Here is a 24022-nt window from a genome sequence, read left to right on the forward strand (position 1 = left end):
TCTTGGCATTTCATGCAAGTAAAATGAAAGACTGTATCTTTTAAGAATAATAGCTATTTCAGTAGTTTGTTAGAAGCATCTGTTAAGTATTAACTAGCTAATCAGCATAGGAGCTAAAGCTACAAAAACAAACATACTGGCTAAGACTGCTCAACAAATTTGGTCCAGAGTCATGGTACAGACATAAAGTATGCAAACAAAATGATTTGATAACATCAAAGACCAAAGCTACCATAAGAGCGAGTGAATTGGAAATTATTATGAAATGAAAGGCAACAGACAATCTTAAAAGGAAGGCTAAAGGAAGGGCAGCCAGATCATCCACAAGAGGATGACTAAAGGTTCCACTGGCAAGGACTTACACATATTTTCGAGCGAATACTTGGCTGTCCAGCCCAGCTCATTCTCAGCAAGGGTTGTGTTGGCATACATGGATACTATGTCCCCTTCTCTTCGTGGTTTCATCTCAACAGGCACCTTAGTGCCAGTCATAGCCTCAAAAGCCTTCACTAGTTGTAAGACAGATACCCCATGTCCTGTACCCAGGTTGTAAGTCTGCAAAAGCCTTGATATGAGTTTTATGTGAAGTTACCATGTACAGCAGTCGTTCATCCCTTTCCTGAAAAAATGCTGAAAGGGAAATGGGTTATACAATAATACTTACACATAACCTGGAAATCTCTGATTGGTTTCCAATTAAGCTCTTCCATGCTTCGGCTCCCATCACAGAACAAAGTTGCAACATCGCCAACCCTCCTTTCAACGAAGTGGTAAGGAATAGTTGTCTTGGTGATACGCTCAAATTCCTTTATAAACTGCAGCACAGACAACCCATGACCCAGGCCAAGGTTCAGAGGCTATACATGGAAAGCAAAGAGCAGCACTGTAATACATAAATGCCACTGAGGAATGTCAGAACTAAAAAATACAAAAAAGCATCTGTGATTTTTTCTGCTCAATGTAATAATTTTGCTATACAAGTGCAATCCGTGTCATGGCTTGTCTGTGGTTTGTGATTTATCAATCTGCTTCCTTTCAAAAATATTACCTGAAACTTTTTCATGACTGTATTTTGGTATGTTAATACCTATTATTGTTCAGTTTGTACTGGATGATTAAAGCTAAAATGCTCATTACACATCTACATACTCAATGAAATTGATTTACTTGTAATTTATGAAATTTCGTTGCAATCCGAAAAGTAATAAAGCAGATTACAGCAGAAATCTCATTATATAGCACAGAAAAAATGGTTCAGTTTTTACTATACTTTTGACTAACACTCACTTATTACCATATTCCAAGCACATGTAAAAAATTTGTTCATTATTCAAGGCTGCTATATTGCCAAATGCAAATTATAAAAAAGGTTAACCATGTAGTGTAAGATTTCTTAAGATGAAAGCAAATTTTACATTAGGAATAAGATCATCTAAAATTCAGTGAATGAAGTGGTCAGGAATGAGTGCTACTATACAGTTTTTTGTTTTATCTAGACCATATACTGTAATGGCACTTCAACTGTTACTTAAATATATTCTATTTAACATCTCTACAATGCTAAACAATTATATTTTGTGTACCTTTTATGATACCTTTGCGCATATGGATTTTTGTGATGTGCATGTGTACTATATGCCTTCATTATTTCCTTGTGAGCTTTCTAACCTGCTTACCTAGAGCTTTAACAAGGCTCACAAAAGCCAACAACAGTTTAACCCTGAGCATTTTCTCAAAAATATTTTCCATTAATATACATCAAATCTGCAAAGAGCCCATTAATAAGAAATGCTACTGTGAATTTCTGGGCTCAGCTCGTGTCGGCCTATGAAATATCCTTAAAATCATTATTTCTAGGTAAAATTAATCTAAAATTACCAAAGAAAAACAAAATTAAGAAAATGTCAGTAAAACTGACTCGCTCACTCTATAAAAGAAGTGTCGGTATGGGAATATAGGCGAGTGGGATCACTACCACGAGTCATTCACCATTTAGACCTTCCAACATAAAATCCCCACCAGAGAGAGCTGATACTAAAGGGTGATGCGGCCGCTACTACTACTACTACCGACGCCACGGACAGCAGCGCCCCTAGCGGTCATCCTTAATCATTAGCTTCACAGCGCTAGAGTGCTTTTTTCCTCTCGTGTTGTTTTCTTGGATTTATCTCATCAGTTACGATGGAACGTGCTGCTATTGCTTCGGCTAAGTTAAGTGCCTCATAAGTAGTATTTTCTAGTATTTTAGTCTTCCAGGGACCAGTATTTTCCTTTTTATAGGTCATATACGGTCTCCCGGTTGACTCGTGGCGGCCGTGTGCCGCCTCGTGTTAAGATTTCCCGGTCTCCCATACTGGGACATCTTATGCTTATGGGCTTTTTATATTTACGTTCATCGTTTATTACATCGTTTTTATAGCTAGGACACAGCCCCTTTACCATTTTCTCTTAGTTTGGTATTTAGGGCTATACCGTGTTCTGGCCCAGCATCCCAGCTCTTGCTCTTCATCGGCTACCGCTGGCTCCGAGTAGTCAACTGTTCTTCGGAACAGCTTGCCTCCTCCTGGGCTTCTTTCCCTTTTACTAAAAGTGTCTCCTCCTTTCCTTTACGATGTATTATCAGTGTTATTTAGGGTGTTAGGCTAGCCTAGGTGCTTGTGCCATGTGTTGGTACAGTCTGGTTCACGTGGCCCCTCTATGGTTGTGTTGCTATCGCGGCTTAGGCCACCTGCGATCACGTGTCCCTTAGCACCTTACCCTTCCCCTTCCCTCCCTACCAGGTATAGGGAGGGGTTTGGTGGATCTCCTTGGTTGCCATAACAACCACAGTAGCCTACCTCCCTCTCTCTCTGAGGAGGCCTGGAGCTCCATCCCAGCTGGGGTTTAGGGCGACCACTTGTCTCGGGTACCGGGTTACCGAGCGGGTAGTTGTAGCGACGGGAGGGGGGGGGGGGGGGGGTAGGCCACCCCCCTCTCTCTCTCTCCCGCCGTGTTACGCCGGGACCCCCCACCTATTGCCTCAGTCCCACCCTTCCCCTACCGTAACGGACGGAGCCTCCGCTGAAGCCGGGGGCCCCTTCGGTTATAGGTCCGTCTGGCTCCGCCAGTGGGCGGGGTGGACAATTACTAGTGGTCTGTTGCTTGCCTACTATATCCTGTTTTCCGCTACCGGAGGAGAGCTCGCTCCTTACCCGGGCACTCTTCTAGTAGACGGAAAATTTTATACTTCGTTATATACGGATATACCCTTAATATTACGGTGAATTTTAGTTTTAATTTATTTTATGTACTATCTCCGTCGTTCTCCGTCGTGGTTTCATGGCTCCTCACCACTCCTGGTTGGAATCTTTTTCCTGTCTCCGGCGTAGCCTTAGACCAACTCCAACCGCCTAGTTACCACACATATTACGGCGGGGCTCTGGTTTAATCTAACTTACATGCTCCGGCATGCAGCGGAGTATTTGTTAGGCTGTAAGTGTGCACCTGATACTCATGTATCTCTCCACTTACAGGCTACCAACTGCCAGGTCCCAGGTTGCAACGCAACGTTGTACGACCCCTGCACCCATGAAGAGTGTAGGACCCACGCCCCGTGTGCCACCACCCACAACGGACTGATCGTTTGGCACCCGGAGGCTTGCACCATCTGCTACGACCTCGTTAGTCAGCTTTTGGGTGGGGTAAGTCTACTCCTAGACTTTTCTTGGTCTTATCACTACTAACACTTAGTCTTAAGCTTCGTTAAACCCTATCTCCGCCGTTAGAAGCTTCATATCGCCTTCTCTTTCAGGCTGCCGCCGTGAAGGAAGTCGCCCTGGCAACCCTGAAGGCTTGGGTGGGCGGCTTCGGGAAGAACGCCGCCAAGGGCCAGCCTTATATACTTGATAAGAAGCTGGCCGTCCAGATCTTCCCCGGTGGCAAGTCGACTGGTTACGTGGACCCCATCTCGGCAGCCCCTCTCATAGCCTCTATCCAGCAGGAGGTGCAGCAGGCGTTCGGGTCCGTCTCTACGCAGGAGCCGGTCCCAGATGTGGCCAACCTGGACCTGAATATTGAGCCTATGGCGGTAGGGGCAGAGGATTTGTTGGTTGAGGTAGGTGTGTCGGGCGCCCAAGGTCTTTCCTTGGGTGCTCCTGGATCTTCTTCCCCTGTCCCTTCTTCCTCTTCATTCCAAGGCTTCACGGGATCTGAGATCCCTGCTTGCTCTCCCGCTCTCTCTGTACCCCCGAAGGTGAAGGGACAGAGAGAACAGAAGACACTGCATAAGACGACTTCTAAGAAGTCGTCGTCTTCTTCAGCTAGGAAGTCTACGACTTCCTACGCTGACGCGGTGAAAGCAAAGCCTAGCTCTTCCTATTCTAAGAGCTCTAGAAGCAAGGCTTCTAAGGAGAAGGCTCGCGCTCCGGCCGAGCCAACGCCTTCTCCGGCATCTACCGGATCTACTCCGGTAACTCCTGTTGGGGTGGCGGGACCAAGCTCCTTTGATCCCACCACCTTTTCAGCAGTTGTGATGCAACAAGTGGGAGAGATGGTTGGCTCTCTTGGCTCTAAGTTTGAACAGATGTTTGCACAGCTGTCAAACACCATCAACCAGTCTGGCCAGTCGATTCAAGATCTCTCTAACCGAGTTAGAGAGCACGACGACCGCTTTGCTGGTCTTAACCAGGCTCCTCAGCCAAGCTCCCCTGTAGCAGGTACTGGTGTTTTACAGTTACCTCCTTACGAATCCCTACCAGCCTTCTCCATGGATAACCCATGGAGAGTGGCCGCTTATGCCCCCTTCAAGGACGGCATGATTTCTATCCCGGAGTGTGGAACTCGAAGGATTGAGGACTTCGAGTTCTATCCTCCCGGACTGACTCAGCCTTTCATTGGGTATGCTAGGCTGACCGTCGCTGCTCTCACTAGAGAGGATAAGATCTCCCGAGAGACTGTGCTGTATAGTAGGGATCATGCACAGCGGGAATGGGTTCACTGCCTGGAGGATTGGGAGTGTACCAACACCAAACTCCAAGCATTCAAGAGTCCATTCACTATTTTCGCTACGGAGGAGGAGGCTTCTCTTCCGTTCGCTACCAAAGTAGTTGAAGCGACTCTTCAGGCAGTCCTCAAGGACGAGCCCATGCCACAGTTGAGGGAAGCGGAATCTACTTCTCCGCTCTTCCCGGCCTTTGGAGAATTGTGGGAGAACTTGCCTGCCACGTTCTCAGTAGGTAAGCTTAAGCCAGACTGTGCAATGGATCAGTTTGGCGAGAAGCTTCCAAGACAGCCTGATACCCTTATTCAGGCAGAGTTTGATGCCCGTACAAGATTTGGGAGGTCCCTTAACTCCCTGATCATTACGGAAATGGCTGCCCTGTCTTACGCCACAGAACCTTTATTCAAGATTCTGGCCAAATCACAGCTTCAGACAGTCCAAGCTGATGCTTTTGACTTCTTCCTAGCTAGAAGGAACTGCCGAAAGCATGTCTTGCAGGAGGCAACTATCAGGCATGAGCCTAATAGACTCTTAGCTTCCAGCATGTGGGGTGCGGACCTCGTCCCAGAGGCCTCTGTGAATGAGGTGCACCACGAGGCTGCTAGGCTTAACCAGAGCCTTAGAGCCAGATGGGGCATCTCTTCCAAGAGGAAACAAGAGACCGCCCCTGCTGCTGGTAAGAAGCTAAAGAAGACAGGAAGAAGGTTCCAGCCTTACCAAAAGCAACAGCAATTTGTTCAGGCCGTCCCAGTTACACAACAGGGACAGCCGTCAACTTCGAAGCAGACGCAACCCATTCTCCTGTTGTCTCCTCAAAGCCAACCTTCCACCTCTTACGCAGTCTCGCCGGCCTTCAATTCAATGTACGAAAGCCAGGCCTACCCAACCTTTAATAGGTTCTCTAGGGGTAGCAGGGCGAGGGGCCACTTTCGCCAACGTGGCACAGGAAGAGCTGCAAGAGGTAAGCACTTCAGAGGATGGCGCGGAGGTCAACCCGCCCAACAACAGTGAGGCTCCCCAGGTAGGAGGGAGGCTGTTCCTCTTCCGTCACAGGTGGGGGTTCAGCAAATGGGCACAGAGCATCGTGTCCAAAGGATTGGGTTGGAGTTGGATCAAAGATCCTCCTCCAATCAAATCATTCTATCAGGAACCATCAAAGGAATTGACAGATTATGCGGAGGAACTCCTTCAGAAAGGAGCTATTGCGAGAGTCAAGCATCTAAAATTTCAAGGTCGCTTATTCAGCGTGCCAAAGAAAGGCTCAACAAAAAGAAGGGTAATCTTAGACTTGTCAAAGCTAAACTCTTTCATTCGTTGCGACAAGTTCAAAATGCTCACCATCTCGCAGGTACAGACCTTACTTCCCCGTGGGGCCGTCACAACCTCCATCGATCTTACAGACGCATACTATCATATCCCTATAGCCAGACACTTCCGTCCATTCCTAGGCTTCAAACTAGGAAATCAGACGTTCTCATTCAAAGTGATGCCCTTCGGTCTGAATGTAGCCCCCAGGGTATTCACGAAAGTAGCAGAAGTGGTAGTTCAACAGTTGAGAACTCAAGGGATAATGGTAGCAGCATACCTCGACGATTGGTTGATCTGGGCACCAACGGTCGAGGAATGTCTCAAAGCCACGAAGAAGGTAGTTCAATTTCTGGAACATCTGGGGTTCCAGATAAACAAAACGAAATCCAGACTCACTCCGGAGTCTCGTTTTCAGTGGCTAGGAATCCAATGGGATTTGTCTTCCCACAATCTGTCAATTCCGGTGGTCAAAAGAAAAGAAGTAGCCAAGTCTGTGAAACAATTTCTCAAATGCAAACAAACATCAAGGAGAAACCAGGAAAGAATCCTAGGTTCTCTTCAGTTTGCCTCAGTGACAGACATCCTCCTGAAAGCAAGGCTGAAAGATATAAATCAAGTTTGGCGATCGAGAGCAAACGTCAAATCTCGAGACAAGTTGTCAGTAATTCCACAGATCCTTCGCAATCAGCTCCGTCCATGGACAAAAGTGAAGAATCTTGCCAAATTAGTACCCCTTCAATATCCCCTTCCAGTGTTAACCATTCACACGGATGCCTCCCTGTCCGGATGGGGGGGATATTCTCAATTCAAGCAAGTTCAGGGGACTTGGTCAGTTCAGTTCCGCCAACTTCACATAAACGTCCTGGAAGCAATGGCAGTATTTCTTACCCTGAAGAGACTCCTTCCCCCGAAGAAGTCTCATCTAAGACTAGTTTTGGACAGTGCAGTGGTAGTACATTGCATCAACAGAGGAGGGTCCAAATCCAAACACGTGAATCATGTCATGATAGCCATCTTTGCGCTAGCAGACAAACACAGATGGCATCTGTCCGCCACTCACCTGGCGGGGGTAAGAAATGTGATAGCAGACTCTTTGTCCCGGTCAGTCCCTCTGGAATCAGAATGGTCCCTAGACGGGAGGTCATTCCAGTGGATATGCCGGAGAGTCCCAGGTCTCCAAGTAGATCTCTTCGCCTCACAAGCGAACCACAAGCTCCCTTGCTATGTGGCCCCCAACCTGGACCCTCTGGCTTATGCCACGGACGCCCTGTCGTTACATTGGAATCAATGGAGGAAAATCTATGTTTTTCCTCCAGTGAATCTTCTTTTGAAAGTCTTGAGCAAGCTGAGGACTTTCAAGGGACTAGTAGCTCTGATTGCTCCAGACTGGCCAAAAAGCAACTGGTATCCTCTGCTTCTGGAATTGGGTCTCCGACCTCAACGGATTCCCAATCCCAAGCTGTCGCAATCAGTACAAATGAGGACTGTGTTCGCTTCCTCAGGAATTCTTCAGACCCTAACTTTATGGACTTCATGAAGTTTGCAGCTAAAAAAGATGCTAACATTGATCCACAAAACATCCTCTTTCTAGAATCAGATAAAAGAGAGTCAACTATTAGACAATATGACTCAGCTGTTAAAAAATTAGCATCCTTCCTGAAAGAATCAAACACTACAACCATGACAGTTAACTTAGCTATATCCTTTTTCAGGTCCTTGTTTGAAAAAGGATTAGCAGCTAGCACTATTACTACTCATAAATCGGCTTTGAAGAAAATATTTCAGTTGGGTTTCCAAATAGACCTAACAGAATCTTACTTTACGTCTATTCCCAAAGCCTGTGCTAGACTTAGACCTTCTCAAAGGCCTACTGCAGTTTCATGGTTCTTAAATGATGTCCTCAAACTAGCCTCAGATACTGACAACTCGTCTTGCACATTCATAATGCTTCTTAGAAAGACGTTATTTTTGTTAAGCCTGGCTTCAGGAGCCAGAATTTCAGAACTGTCGGCTCTATCCAGAGATGTGGGTCATGTGGAATTTCTCCCCTCAGGAGAAGTTCTACTTTCTCCGGATCGTAGCTTTTTAGCTAAAAATGAGGATCCCCTTGCAAGGTGGGCTCCTTGGAAAGTCATCCCACTTCCGCAAGATCCTTCTCTCTGCCCAGTATCAACTTTAAGAGCCTTTCTATCTCGTACATCCTCTAGATCCTCAGGTTCTCTCTTTATGAGAGAAAAAGGTGGCACTTTATCAGTGAAAGGAATCAGACAACAGATCCTTTACTTCATTAAACAAGCCAACCCTGATTCATTTCCAAAAGCACATGACATCAGAGGAGTAGCCACCTCAATTAATTACTTCCAACATATGAACTTTGAGGATCTTAAAAAGTATACTGGATGGAAATCACCGACAGTCTTTAAACGTCATTACCTGAAGTCCTTGGAATCTTTAAAATTTTCTGCAGTAGCAGCCGGAAACATTGTTTCTCCTGATACTGCATTGTAGTTGTAGTATAGATCCAGGTCTCCTTTCTACCTACCTCGTCCAACATGCCTCACCCTATTGCCATGCTACTCGGAATACTCTAGCCTTAGCCGCTAGAATCATATTGGTGGATTGTCCCTTATTTTTTGCTAGGGACATCCACGTTATGTACATATAATGTACTTCAGTGTTTCTACCCTTATTTTTATGCTAGGGTAGAACACAATGAGTTTGTATATTTTGTAAATATCTTAATTAAGTGAATCATTCTTTATTGTTTTTGCCATTACACTATTATATATTACTATGTCTAATATAAGTTAATTTTAAGTACTTTATATTGATTGCTTTCTTTATCATACCATTGTTTAGGATAAGTTAGCTTTAAGTACTTTGTTTGTATACTGTAATGTCCCTGATTCACTTATATTATATATCTCTTTTTTACTATTGGGTTTCATTTGTCCTTATTCCCATCTTGTCTGTTTCTCTGGTACTATTTCATAGGCCGACACGAGCTGAGCCCAGAAAAGGGATTTTGACGTAGGAAAAATCTATTTCTGGGTGATTGGCTCGTGTCGCCCTATGAAACCCACCCTGTTTTCTTTTACCCACCCTGCAGGACAAGATGTTCATAGATTAAGGATGACCGCTAGGGGCGCTGCTGTCCGTGGCGTCGGTAGTAGTAGTAGTAGTAGCGGCCGCATCACCCTTTAGTATCAGCTCTCTCTGGTGGGGATTTTATGTTGGAAGGTCTAAATGGTGAATGACTCGTGGTAGTGATCCCACTCGCCTATATTCCCATACCGACACTTCTTTTATAGAGTGAGCGAGTCAGTTTTACTGACATTTTCTTAATTTTGTTTTTCTCTGGTAATTTTAGATTAATTTTACCTAGAAATAATGATCTTAAGGATATTTCATAGGGCGACACGAGCCAATCACCCAGAAATAGATTTTTCCTACGTCAAAATCCCTTTTATACTAAAGTTTGGAGGGTACACAGTCATTTACATATATTTTACAAACTTTTTAAAATAATGAAAACAAATATTGTGGAAGCCCTTGTCGAGTACCATACTAATAAACACATCTTGGGATATGTGTTCTTATCATACACGTGTTTGGTCAGGTAAAGTAAATTTTCCTAGGTGAACCCCTCAAATTCTTTTAAGCAATTATTAAGTATACATTTTTCTTACAATTATTTTCAGTACTAGTTTGCAATAGCCTTATGTCAAATTGAAAAAACTTTCACTAGAAACTTATTACTTAACATTAACCTTTATAGCTATTTAAATGGAAATGTTTCCATAGCTGTTCCAACATAGGATGGATAAGTAAAACTGGACCTAGTGGAGCAAAATGAACTTCTGAAGAAAAACTTTACGTCACCAAAAGGTTCTGAGAACTAAGAATGTGGAAAGAAATGGACTGGAGATGAGAAGTCTGTTGAAAACACCCTCGTTTCAAGGACAAAACAGTTGGCCTACTACTCCCATAGGTTCAACTGCTAAATATTTAATATCTATGCTAAAAATATGTTTTGATAAAGATTTATAGAAATTCTCCAGAGGTAGCATTCAGAATTTGGCTATAAGTCAAGATATAACAGGCCTATTTTCATGACTGGTGCCTGACTAAGGATGCTTGGTTTTCAGATGCACTATTCTTAGCCCATTTGCTAAACTGGCTAAGCCAAAAAAAATAATGTTCTTACTTAATTTTATCAAACCATGGTACCTGGAATAAAAGTTTATTCTGCCCAGGGACATGAGAATTGGAAGTCCTAATCAGGGGCTTTAATGCAACAAGAACACATCTTCCTGAGACATTTTTTCCTATGTCTAGTGATGAACACTTAATCTGAACAGCCTAGGTACAACTATGCTCAGAATTGATGTTACATGATTGCATAGGATTTTGTTCAAAATTCACAAACTAGTAACCTAACATGCTCCATATTTATCTATTATTTTGATGCAAAAACACTATTATTGCATACAATAAGGCCATATGTAATACGGAAATAAGAGTGAAATCTATTATATATTTCAAAACTGTAGGAAAATGTCACATGTGACCAAATTTCAGAAAAATAACACTTACAAAACATTTCCAAAACTTTTGTTCACTCATCGCTGGTGCATTTGTCAAAAACAAAGTTGCCATCAAATCTCAGTTCAATTGTTAAATAAAAAAAATTAAAATACTTGTCATAACATTAATATTCCTTCCAAAGCAACCATAAAATTTAAAATGTTCATATTTGATTGTTTTAATGTTTAAACACAGAAAAAATGTAAATATGTAAATACAAAAGTAGAATGCACCCACTGATATCAACGTGTGAGTAGAGCGTGTGTTTAACACATGTAGGTCTACAATTAAATTATCTTGAAAACATTTAATTTATATGTGATAGAGGAATATTTGGATTTTCATACAAATAAAATTATTTATGATATATTTCTTAACCACTTCAAAAATGATGGCACTAGCAAATATTCGCCAATGCAATTATTCTTTTGTCAAAGCCAAGATTTTGTTCCTAGGCCTAGGTGTGTTAGATTTCTTTACTTTACACTTTGCACTCACATCTCTTTATCAACAATTTCTGGCCAGACAGCAAATGAGGTTATGTACACATTCTTGCACTTCAAGTTACCATATGAACGAATAAATTATACATAAGAAGTGAGCAGAAGGCCTTTTTAAGCATATAATATATTAAGCCAGTTAAAATACAAGTGTTCCATGCACTTGGATGTTAATACTGACAGATATTTCGATTACTAATAGCCATCTTCTCCATATAATTAAAATCATCATCATCTTTAATTCCTCAAAGAACAGGTAATCTCTACAAATAAATTCATTAGTAAGAGATCATATCTCAGAACGCTTAGATTATTTTTTTTAGGCCAATAAATCATTTTGAAACATACAGGCAGCTTAAACACAGCCCAAAACTTCAACATTCAAAGAAAATTTTTTGAAATTCATATTCCTATTTTGAAAATATTATTATGACTGTTAAGTTTATTAGGTTTACTGTTATAATGCTGCAGAGGTAGTTATGTTGACCAGCCCAAGGAGCACGTTAAGTGCACTGTCACAGATGGCCCTGCTAACCTCGTCATACTGTATTTTGAACTAAGCAACATGAAAATAAAGTCAGTTCAAATCACACGGATTACAAATTATACCAATGAATGAAAGGGATCATAATTATATACACACAAGGAAAATAGTGCTAGCTGTGAATTCGCAAAGTTTTTGACATGTAAGACATTAGAAATAATAAAAAAATTTTAACACTACTTGCAAAGTCACACTGAGTCAGAGAATCTGGACAAAACAAAAAGAATCATGTTGCCTCCGATTTGAGCACCACTGTACCTAAGTGATGTAAGTACTGCAGTCCATCCACTGTTTGTAGTATAGCGATTCAGAGTTGATCAAAGCCCCTACTACTCCACTAATCCTACAAGAGCTGCCAATTTAATTGGTGTAGATTGGCAAATGGCATCATTAGCAGTCATCTCATAATAAAACATAAAAACCTCCACTAATGGGACCCCTCTTGGTTAGTGAAGGTTGTGGCTTAGTTTCTTGTTGCAATGTTTTATAAGTGGTTAAAATAGCAATACCCTGCTCCTAGAAGGAACTTTGTTTATCTCCACTAAGATCTAACAGGACTGCTGAGCCAGAGTAGAGCCATTAGTATCAAAATATTTTGTAACCATTGGATTCATGATGGTGACTGAATGAATATGACAGGAGAAGGAAATTTATGGACTTTCGAATTAAATCTCTGAAGGAGATACCTGGAATTTTGTTTAATGTGGTTCTGCTATGGTCAAAGATCTATGAGAATCACTAGATGACCAAACAAACTGTCTAAACATTACTCCTAAAACTTACACTGCTTTATTTTAGTTGATGAAGGATAGCTCATAGAGCTAAAAAGACTGTCTTCCACTCTAAGAAGTTGGTGCATAGGTCACTCTTACCATGTAGCCAACGGGAATATACTATACTACAGTAGTCAAAATGGCCTGCATCTTAAACCTGTATTGAGGCAGTGCCTATCAAGACTATTCCTGATCGTCAAAATTCCTTCAACATGATGATTTTGGGTAATTAAAATGTCCCTCTGTGGTAAAAATGCCCTCCTCAAAGAACTGCTACAGAAGTTTTCTTGTTAGGCTGGTAAGAGAAAGTTGTCTGAGTGGAGGTAGGTCATTAAAAGTTCAACTGATCAGTGTTCACTATTCAACTGAAGTTGAAGAGGCTTGCTCCAGAAACAGGTACAGGTACTTATTTCTCAGATGGCATCAATTCAACAGGATATATGTATCATAGTCCTTTGGCTCTTTATTTGGGGCCTACTACATGGTTATACTCCTTCCTAAGGAGATTATCGGTTTGGAAATAGGTACTTGCACTGATTTCTCTTACTAAATTGGATACCCCCTCATTCTCCAATGCCTCTTGGAATCTAGATCAAGGATATAAACAATGTCTCAGTTTTGGCCGAGACTGTCATCACTTGCCAACCATCAAGATACTTTAGCAGTTTTAATGCTTGATTGAGTTCTCAAACTATTCCTGAAGCCAAGAAGTAGATAAATCCTTGCGAGGCAGTGGCTAAGATAAAAATTAAGAGAGCTAGGGAGATTACATGAAGAACGACGGATGAGACCCAAAAGAACATCTTTTTCTCAAGCCCTTGGAAACAGAAGTAACCTTTTCTTTTGGATGAACTGATGCTTTTAAGCAGCAATGTGCCTTTGTAAGCAATCTGCCAAGACAAGAACTGAATGAACTGAGGTGAATGCTTTGTGTATTGACAGCTGAAGATAGCAAATCTCACACCAAATTATTCACAAGGGGATTCAATGCCCCCGAAATCTGGAATTATGGTAGTTCTAATGACATTGGGAGGCTTGTCTTCTAAAAGGCAACAACCACCTTTCTTCAAGGTCATGACCGCTTTTGGATCCTGACTTGTCTTGCCAGGGTATATACTTAATTATGCAGCTGAATTAAGTGAATGTTTCCAACACTCCAGTGGGATAGGTAAAATCTTTTTAGGATAAAGAATTTAGTTAGCTTTATAGGATTAAATCTAAGTTACAGCTCCTCCCCTATGCTAACCACACATGGTGTTTCCTCACAGTCACCAAATAAAGTGTTAAACAGGAACCTTTGTCATAAAACTTTGCTATTCAGAAAAAATAATGATTACAACATTATTTCTCAGTACTTTTTTACTTCTGAAATATGTAGCAACAAGATACCATATACAGTTTATATGATGAGGTGTTGAAAGCACATCAAAATTTGATGAAAAATGTAAATCATATGAACTGTATTCCTTCATCATAATATACAATACATGAAGTAACCTTTTCTTTTGGATGAACTGATGCTTTTAAGCAGCAATGTGCCTTTGTAAGCAACCCTAATACTGTTTTTGATGAAGGATCAGAAAGATTCTAAATCATGAATATCTGTCACCATCAGGTGAGTTGCAAGAGTGTTCCTGGCCAGGTAATAGCCAACAAATGATGATAGTAACTATACGTGAGAATAAGAGTTGATGTACATATTGTAACCTTTCCAGCTAAGGAAGAAAACTATCGAAAGCTTAAGTGGGGATTTTAAAATCCCAACCAAGATTGTAGTATTCAGCAAGCTACTTAATAAGAGATACTGAAATACTAGGGACCCAAGTAATTTTCAAGTAAAGTAATCTATCTGGAAGAAGTGGAAGTAGGCAGCCAGTGCAGAATCTGGTTTACCTCTTGGTGGTGCTTAGATGATTAAGAGCACCTTAAGTTGCTCCATTTCTGACGCTTGGAGGATGGAGGGCTTCTTTAGAACAGGAGTAGGATGGCATCAGAGTGGAAGAGTACTGAGGTATAAACCATAGAAATACTGAATTCCAACTACACTACACATCAGTTCAGAAGAACAACTCTGCCCCAATAATATATTTTTAAAAAATTGGGCCATGGTTACTAAAAAACCAGTCTGATGATTTTGCTCATTATCAACCATGGAAAAAATATCAATAATAATGAAACATTGTACATTCCTCAAGGCTTAAGGGTTTAAAGTGTAACTCATAAAATGTACATAGTATATTATACAGGGATCTCTTCAATTTTAAAGATTTAAATTTTTTCAGTTTGGAAAAAAGCTACTTCAGAAGTCAAATTAATTATCATTATATGCTTATTGAAAGATATACACCAATTTGGAGATCATTTACATAGAAATTTACAACGAAAAATACATAACTACTAAATAAATTTTTTTCTGGTGCCATCCATTTCCGACTCTAAAAAGACAGAATTAATGTGGTTTAATGTGGTAAGTTGGAATACCAGAGAGAATAACTGAATTCCAAAAATAAAAATAGTACATTACTGCAAAGAGAACACAAAGTAATCAATGGTCAAGGGAAGGTTACAACTTCTTTAGCAGTATTATACTTAACAGAAGAAGAGCAGAGTAGTACTATTTACAATAAAACTTCATACTTGAAAGTAAAGGTACAGGCATCCTGTAATACACAGAAAACATGAATTGTACCTAATGTAAACAATACCAAGTACCATTAACTTATAACAAGCGAGTAAACAGGCCAGAATTAACAGTGAATGAATATAATTATACTTACGGTAAACTCATTAAAGTTAATAAAACAATGAACATGACACTATTCAAAGGAACTTTAACACTTATATTAGTAGGTATATGATGAAAGTAGGTACTAATTACCACTAGCATTCATCTGAAGGAAATAAAGGTTCTACACACTCTTGAAACTATACAGTGTTTTCTGTGTTACGTGAAATTTGTACTTTTACTTTCAAACGTGAAGTTTTTTGCAAAGAGTGATATTCTGCAATTTGCAATAAGTATATTCCTGATAAAGAAGTTGTAACCTTGCCTTCAAATGCTTAATAAAAATGCTTTAAGTGAATGAAAATTGACTGTAAATGGTATTTGGACAGTTAGAAGCGTCACTGTCTGACATCAGTGGACCACTGTAAACCAAATGAATGGATTACAAGGACTTCGTTTTATTCTGTGAACTGACTAATAGTCTATAAAACGAGACATAAGGGTAATAGTCTATAAAACGAGACAAAAGGGTGATGTAAAGTATTAGATTTGTGATGAAACAAGCATTTTTACTGTGGCTGCATCTTTGAAAAGATGAAAGACCTCAAAATAGAAAACTTGACTTTTAACACAAGAGACATTCTACACACTGATGTCAAAGTATGAATGAAGTGAAAGAGATTTGTTTTTTTTTTTCCTATACTGTAATGTTCCAGCTTAGTACATGTTAATTTTGTTTAGATAATTATTTTTGAGAATATGATTGTTTAATAATATGATTATTGGAATTTTAGTGTATTTCATACATGTTAAAATACACATCATTATAATGTTTAGAAATTTTACATAATATGTTTCCTACAGAGAATTCCAGGTTGACCAAGTTAATCAAGATTAAGTGATATACTACTGTCGGTGGGAGTAATTTGTAAATAGTAGAACACCGCGAACTGGAGACTATGATATCAGTGGAGCTCATGGTTGGTAATGAGAACAAGGCAAGACAAAATCAGAGTGAGGCGAGGAAAGTCTCAAGTCTTCAGCCATCTCAAAAACTATACAGTGCTTATGGGTAAATAAAACACATTAGTGTTTCCTTCAACAGAGGAGCCATTCAATAGAAAATGAGTATGATCAGGTTGAAATAACTGTTACCTCTAGGAAATATGTTATTAGTTACTGCTCTTCATGAATCCAACCTCTCACAGCCTACCTCTATCATCACACTAACAAATCTTTGAAGGAATTTGAAGAGTGGAGTGGCCCTTACTTGGGAAAGTTCCCCTCTGGGTTTATAATCTTTTGCCCTCTCGGAGTAAAAAACAAAAAAAAAAAAAAACAAAAAAGGAAAAAAAAAAGTAATTCATTAGGTTTCTTCAGCAAAGGTCTTTCCCATTACTTGGACAAACGTAACTCCTCACACAGTTACTTCTACCTGTTATTGAAAAGCTCAAAGGACTACCAATCAAAACTGCTGCATGTCTCTAGCTTTAGAACATTCTGTAATCTACGAGTTGTGAATTCCATCACGAATTCAACAGGACAAATCCATTTACGTTCTTGATCTGTCATTACATCATGACTCCTGCTAGCGCTGGCTTGCATGAAACCCGAGTCTCATGATTTGCCACATGCAAAAGACCGTTACAAAGCTCTAGTGTCAAAACCAAACAAAAATCCAGAGACTTTTGGGTGGAACCAAAATAATAATGTGACTGCCACCCATCGCCACCGTGATTAGTGTTAAAGACCCACTTATTACTATGGTTTTACTCTTCTGCTGAAGATGCAACCAAGGAAAGTCAGGTAACCTTTCTGCTCAGTAATGTGATTTAAACAACTGATATAAAATAGTTTACATTTGTGAATAACATTTCAGATTTTATGATCCAAAATTTGCATTTGAACCATTACGTCTAAATAATTTTGTTTTGCAGACATTTATCAAGATTCTGCTTTATCAAAATGTTTTATTAAGATTATACAAATAAATTAATACAAACCAAATCTGCCTTGCAGATCAATTAAGATTCATAGTTAGATTTAGGCATTTATAATTTCATATAGAACATCACAAAAACAATGAATATATACTTTCTTCCATACCTTGTACCTCAAGTGCTCTTTCTCCAGTTTAGATAGAGCTGCAACATGTCCAGATGCTAAATCCATCACGTGAATATAATCTCTCACCCCTGCAATATTAACGTTATTTAATTTATGGAGGTTAACAATATAGTATAGAATACTAAAAATCCTCATGTTTATTAATGGCAAGACCACCTGCTCTTCCAAACCATCAGCATGCTTTACAACTTAATCACTTTGAGATTATTTTAGACAAATTATCATAAAAGATTTCCAGCATTATTCTTAAAGATTTGTAGAATGGCATGATTTTCCTGATAAACTATGTAACACAAAATAGGCAAAGAGTATTTAAAATATGTATCCTCACTTGTGCATTCTTAGTTATTGAAAATGAGGAGGACCTGCAAAGAAGGGTTGGAGAGTGGCAGAAATCTTTAGAGAGGGGTGGCTTAAAGGTGAATGTAAATAAAAACAGAGGTTTTGCTGATCAGTAGGGAAGATAGATACTGAATAGTAATACAAGAAAAAAAAGCTCGGTTATAAAACAGGCAGAAAAGTTTAAATACTTTGGATCTACTTTAAGCCAAGGGGGGGGGGGGGGGGGGGGGGATGTGAAGCTGAAGTTGACAGTAGGATAAAAGCTGCATGGGGGATCCCAGTGGAGAGAGATAGCTGGAGTAGTATGTGATAAGAAAATGCCAATCAAGCTAAAAGTCAAGATATATATAACGCAGTGATAAGACCAGTGTTAATGTCTGGAACAGAAACATGGGCCCTATGAACAAAAGAGTAAGTAAAGTTTGAGAGGACAGAGATGAGAATGCTGAGGTATATTGTGGGAATATGGCTTCTTGGAAAATGATGAAATAAGAAGGGCAGGCTTAGTAAAGATTACAGAGAGTCACAACTGAGATGATATGGGCATGTGTTGAGGATGGATGACGAGGAGGGAGTGAAGAGGGCCAGGGAGGAACCTGTTATAGGAGGAAGATCAAGAGAGAGACAGAGAATTAGACAGTGAGATAAAGTGAAGGAAGATTATATATATATATATATATATATATATATATATATATATATATATATATATACCATATATATTATAGCTGCTACTTTCGTAACGCATATTTCCTCCCTAAAAATGAAATGTTGGAGAAATGTTTGCAACATTTTAAGATTCCTTATTTAGCTTAGAGTTATAAGATGTCTAAAAATATATATTCAGATTTCGCATAACATAATGTAAAAATTAAGAATAATATCGTCGAACGTAAAATGAGAGAGAACATTTTTGCATTGTACAATAGCCGCGGGGCATGCTCGATTTTGTTTTCACAACTTGTCATCACTCAAGATAAGGGAACTCGAGATCTCTGTTTTGTTTTGGAAACATGTCAACACGTCTGATAGGGAGTTCTGTTTGGAACATGTAGAGCATACTACGTACAGGACTGGTTTCAAACATGTATGTTTTTGTCAAATAATCATGTGGAAATTACACCATGTTCCTATGGTCTTGCATCATCATTTCGCAAAATTGTTCTAGAACGTTCTGTTTAAGCATACGTCATCTTTGGGAAATGATGTCATTTAGTGTTGCTTTCTTTGTAAATCATCATTCCTTTCATATTAAAATACTTTTATCATCTTAAATTGTGTAATGATAAATGTTATTTACGATTGTAATTTCAATTTCTCTTTAGACATTGTTTTGAAAGAGAATTTTTATGATATTTGCTGAACTACGTGTCCAAAAACGACTTGAGCCCGTCTGTTTCTTGAAGTTCGCCCATACGAGCAAGAGAGAGAGAAAGCGCTCATTACAGACACTGAATCCCGGGTGTACAGAGGTCATCTCCTCTCGTTCTCTCCTGCGCCACTTTTAATTTCATATTAACGTAAAGACTTTAGTGTACGTAATTGTTGGTCACTCAAATAAATTTCAGATTTGATATTTCTTAGAATTATTTAGTATTATTCAATGCTTATTGTGGAATCTGAACAAACATTGTACAAGTGTGTAACGGCGCCTTTTCTTTTTTGAAATACAGTGGAACCTCTACATACGAAAGTCCCTATGTACAAAAAATTCAGATTACGAAAGCAAAGACGAAGATTTTTTTGCTTCTTTGTATGAAAATAATTCAGGTTGTGAAAGGGTAAAGTCCGAGATTCGCCCGGGCCGCCAAGAACAATTTTAAAACTGGCGCACCACCAACTCAGTCGACTCGCCACCATCCTCCCGCTCTCCCATAGGTTCCTGATGCTAGTCACCACCATAAGATCCTGCTTTCCTATTGGTCAGCAACACCTGGAATTCGTTCGTTTACATATATTTCGTTTGTTAACGTAAATTCGTGTTAGTGATTTCGCTTTCGTTGTACTGTAAGTTACTTTATCGTGTTGTGCGTGAACTTAATGACTTACGTTATTAGCCATGGGTCCCAAGAATGTTGCTGAAGTTCACGGAAAGAAGAGGACGTTTTCTATGGAGACGAAGATGGAGATAATCAAAAAGTGTTAATGTTTTCTGTCATTTGTTATTGTGTTTTGTAAAGTTTGGCGTTAATGTTTTCTGCCATTTCTTAATGTTTCGTAAAGTTAAGTGTTCATGTTTTCTGCCGTTTGTCCTCCTCCTCTGTCGCCACTTTTGAACATCACCTCACTCAAAAGGTAAGGTTCCACATTTTACTACATATGTACATACATGTACACAGTATTTCGTGTACCCTGTACACTAATACACTTTATTTACAGGTAAAGCAACGGTTAGGTTAAGTGTTGAATGGTCCAAATTGTTGTATTTCATTGTTTATTGGACAATTTAGCTTTATAATAAAATTTACTGTGGTGTTTTTGTAGGGCTTGGAACGAATTAGGCAATTAGTTCTAGATACGAAAAAATCAGGTTACGAAGGCCACTTGAACGGATTAATTTCGTAACCTGAGGCACTACTGTATTGTGAATTGTGTGGTGAAATTTTGGAACTAGCTGCAGGAGAAACAATTGGTACCAAGGTAATGTGTTAGTTGCAACTAATAGTTACAGTGATTTGGTGAAACCTTTACATTTCTTACACATTGCAAATTTTTATGTTTTATGTTTGTTTCATTTGAAGTAATTTTTTGTGCATTCATCCATCTTTCTTATTAAAGTGATTTTTTGTGAATTTGTCCATTATTTCTTATTGAAGTGTGTGTGTTTATTTCATATTCTGTGTGATTAGTGCATTTTTGCAATTTTGGTATTTTCCACATTTTTCTGCATATTCATTTGCATTCATAATTTGATTAACTTATTTGTTTTCATTAATTAATCATTGGACATTTAACTGAATTTAACACTTATGAATTAATTTGCATTTACTTGGAATTCTATTCAAGCATCATTGTTGTTTAGCAAATTTCCACATTTTAATTATTTCCTAAGACTTTTGAATTTTGATTAATTAATCAATTTTCTTGAATTTTGTGATAAATTACTTTTGATTTAATTTTACTTAATTAATTCAAGAATTAATTAAACTCTGCTTTGTTTTCAAGTAACGGTGAATTTCGCTGATATTGTAAATTTCACTTATAAATTTTGAGTTTGATAGTAAATTTTTGGATCTAAAATTTTTATAACAGTTTTCTTTTTCACCAGTATATAAGTATATTTTTGTATATGTAGAAACAGAGTGGTAATTGAGCTGTTTTCCCTCAATTTAATTGAAGTGAGTTAGAGCCAGGGAAGTACTTAGACTTCTGAAATCAGGAAAATACTTAAGACTTTTAAAGTTGTTGATGGAGTGATGCCCTTTAATTAATTTAATTACATATAAGATTACCTCACACCTGTTTCGATAAACTTAGTCTGATTTTCTGCAGCAATGGTAAGTTGTTTCAGAGATCACTGTTGCCTTTACAGTATTCAGTCGTATTTTACCTGTGATGAAGGTTCAGGTGTCTGGCTGTTGTGAGGTAACAATTAATGAAGGCTAAGTGTAGTAACCAGATACTTAGCACTTTGTCACAATATATATATATATATATATTAGAATATATATATATAATATATATATATATATATTAATAATATATTATATTTATATTAATAATATAATCTATATATATATATATAATATATATAATATAATATATATATAGAATATATATATATATATATAAAGATATAGATATATATATATATATATATATAATATACATATATATATATTTTATATATATATAGATATATATATATATATATATAATATATAAAAGATATATATATATATATAAAAATATATATATATATAAATATATATATATATATAATATAAATATAAATATATAATATATATTATTATATATAAATAATATATAATATATATATATATAAAATATAATATATATATATTTAATATATTATATAATATTATATAATATATATATATATATATATATCATACTATTATATAGAGAGAGATATATATATATATATATATATATATATTATATATATATATAATATATAGAGAGAAGAGAGAGAGAGAGGATATCATTATAATATATATATATATATTTATATATATATTAAAATATATTATATATATGTACTATATAGATATATTATATTCGGCTTTTTATTAACTCTCCCACCAGTGACTCGCACTTCAAAACAAAGGCAGAGTCGGTCATTCTTTCATCCTCCATTGTACGATTTTGGGGGTTAGAAAGCTGTTAGGTAACCTAGATCAATCATGGGGGAAAATGGGCTGCTATTTGGACCCCAAATAGGCCTAGCTTCAAGCACTTTTCTACTGGGACCTTTTTGCTGGTTGTATGCGCTTCTTCCAGACAATGCCGACTCACTGCGTTTTGGACACTGCCCCAGCCTGACCTAGTATTGCCTTGCTTCTTTGCCACTCCTTGTCTACTTACAGCAGCGAGAAGACGTGTTCGTGTTGCTCTGCATCCCCCTTTGTCTACTATTTACACTGGTCTGAGCCCACTTCGAGAATCGAACTACATGCACACCCAAGATAAGGTATGTCCAGAAGATGCAAATTAAACCAGCCATTGTTTCTCTCCGCAAAATTCTCATCTTTTTCCAATATTCCAATCTCCCATCCTCCTTAAAAGAACTCCTTTGTTTCCACCTAGCATGCACATTTCCCTTGTGACTTGTGCTAATTATTTGAATAATAAGTCCCTTCCATCGTGAATTATTCCCATACATGAGAGATTTTTCACTACCATTATGGTGACCTACTGCCTAGTGTTCCGTGTATCTGCACCTTACCCAAGTTCTTACCTGAGAAGATTACCTGGCCAAGTTATGGGCAAATTCACATACAGCGATATATCAAGCCAGCCTCAGAACACCAAACTAATAATTTCATTTCAATGCGGAAACTCAGTTAATGCCATTTCATTTTGAGACACTAAATTGTTCATTTTGTTCCAGCACTTATTTGCACCTAGCATGGGTTATCCCAGCCATCCCATGCAGTTGCAACGTTTACTGTAAATTTTGCAAATAAAATTAACTGAACATAATCTAACTGATTTGAAGGGCGACCTTCCATTCCCATTTACCAATATCATTGAGGTAATTTCAATTCGCATTTCCTTTATATAATTACGTGTGGAGGTTGGTATTGGCCCTTCAGGCGCTGAATTTGAAATATTCTAAATTACCTTTATCCCAGACCAACCCCCAAATAAGAGTGGCGAATCTTGCCAGTATTCCTAGCCAATTAGTAACGAATTACCAATTGCTATTTACTAGACTACGAGAGAGATGAATCAGGAATCCGTAAAACCATAAATTACTTTTTTTTACAAGGCTTAAAGTAGTCATGAAAGGGCAGAACTGGAACTAAGGACAGCCAATTAAGGTTACTATCATTATAACTATTATAGTAGTATTAAGGTGCATTAAGGTGGGCTCTAAGAAGTGTTTAGAAGTGATTCAGATTTTTACAGGCGACAGCGCCAAGGTTTTAATTTAGCGGTGCAGGAATACAAGCCCGCAATATCCGTGTTCGTAGACAGACACACAGCCACACACCAACACTAGTTAGGTGCCAATTAGGGAATTAGGAAGTGCTTTGCCAGGGAATTAATTGCTGTTTAGCCACGAATTGTTAGCTAAACGTGCTTTCGACTATACAGTTCCGGCAAAGGAAGTGTACAATTCCTTTGTCAGTGATACCACATGTTGGCAACTTGTAGCTTAGCCTACTGCTGCGCATGCCTGTGCTGCCAGCAGTAGGCAAGACGATCAGTTTAAACTTTATCATAATAATTTCTTGATGTTTTAACTATAATTTGAGTCTGCATATTAGCACCCATCGATTTGCCAGAAGAATTTGGTGTTTTGCTTTAAATAACAAAATAGTGATTGTGCTTTGGATCAGTAAGCACTTTGCTTCCCACCCACGTTCAGCTGTTCCCAGCCTGCAAGTGGGAGGCTAGTCTTCGGGTTCATGTTCACCGTGCCTCATTACCAACCGCTCCACTGTTCCA

General features: G+C 38.5%; 1 protein-coding gene across 3 annotated transcripts in view; it reads right to left on the reverse strand.

Moving 5' to 3' along the window:
• LOC135216763 (UDP-glucose 4-epimerase-like) overlaps positions 1-24022 on the reverse strand; it is a 153017-nt gene that overhangs the window by 20788 nt on the left and 108207 nt on the right. For 2 of the 3 annotated variants that reach the window (XM_064252242.1, XM_064252248.1), the window contains exons 6-7: positions 17522-17610; positions 363-555 (exon numbers count right to left, since the gene is read on the reverse strand). In XM_064252242.1, coding sequence (XP_064108312.1) covers positions 363-555; positions 17522-17610 — 282 coding nt within the window. Of the gene's footprint in view, positions 1-362; positions 556-664; positions 858-17521; positions 17611-24022 lie in introns of all 3 variants that reach the window. The other variant, XM_064252258.1, reaches the window with a different exon arrangement.

This window comes from Macrobrachium nipponense, chromosome 19 (assembly GCF_015104395.2).
Source record: "Macrobrachium nipponense isolate FS-2020 chromosome 19, ASM1510439v2, whole genome shotgun sequence".
In the NCBI taxonomy this organism is placed as follows: domain Eukaryota; kingdom Metazoa; phylum Arthropoda; class Malacostraca; order Decapoda; family Palaemonidae; genus Macrobrachium; species Macrobrachium nipponense.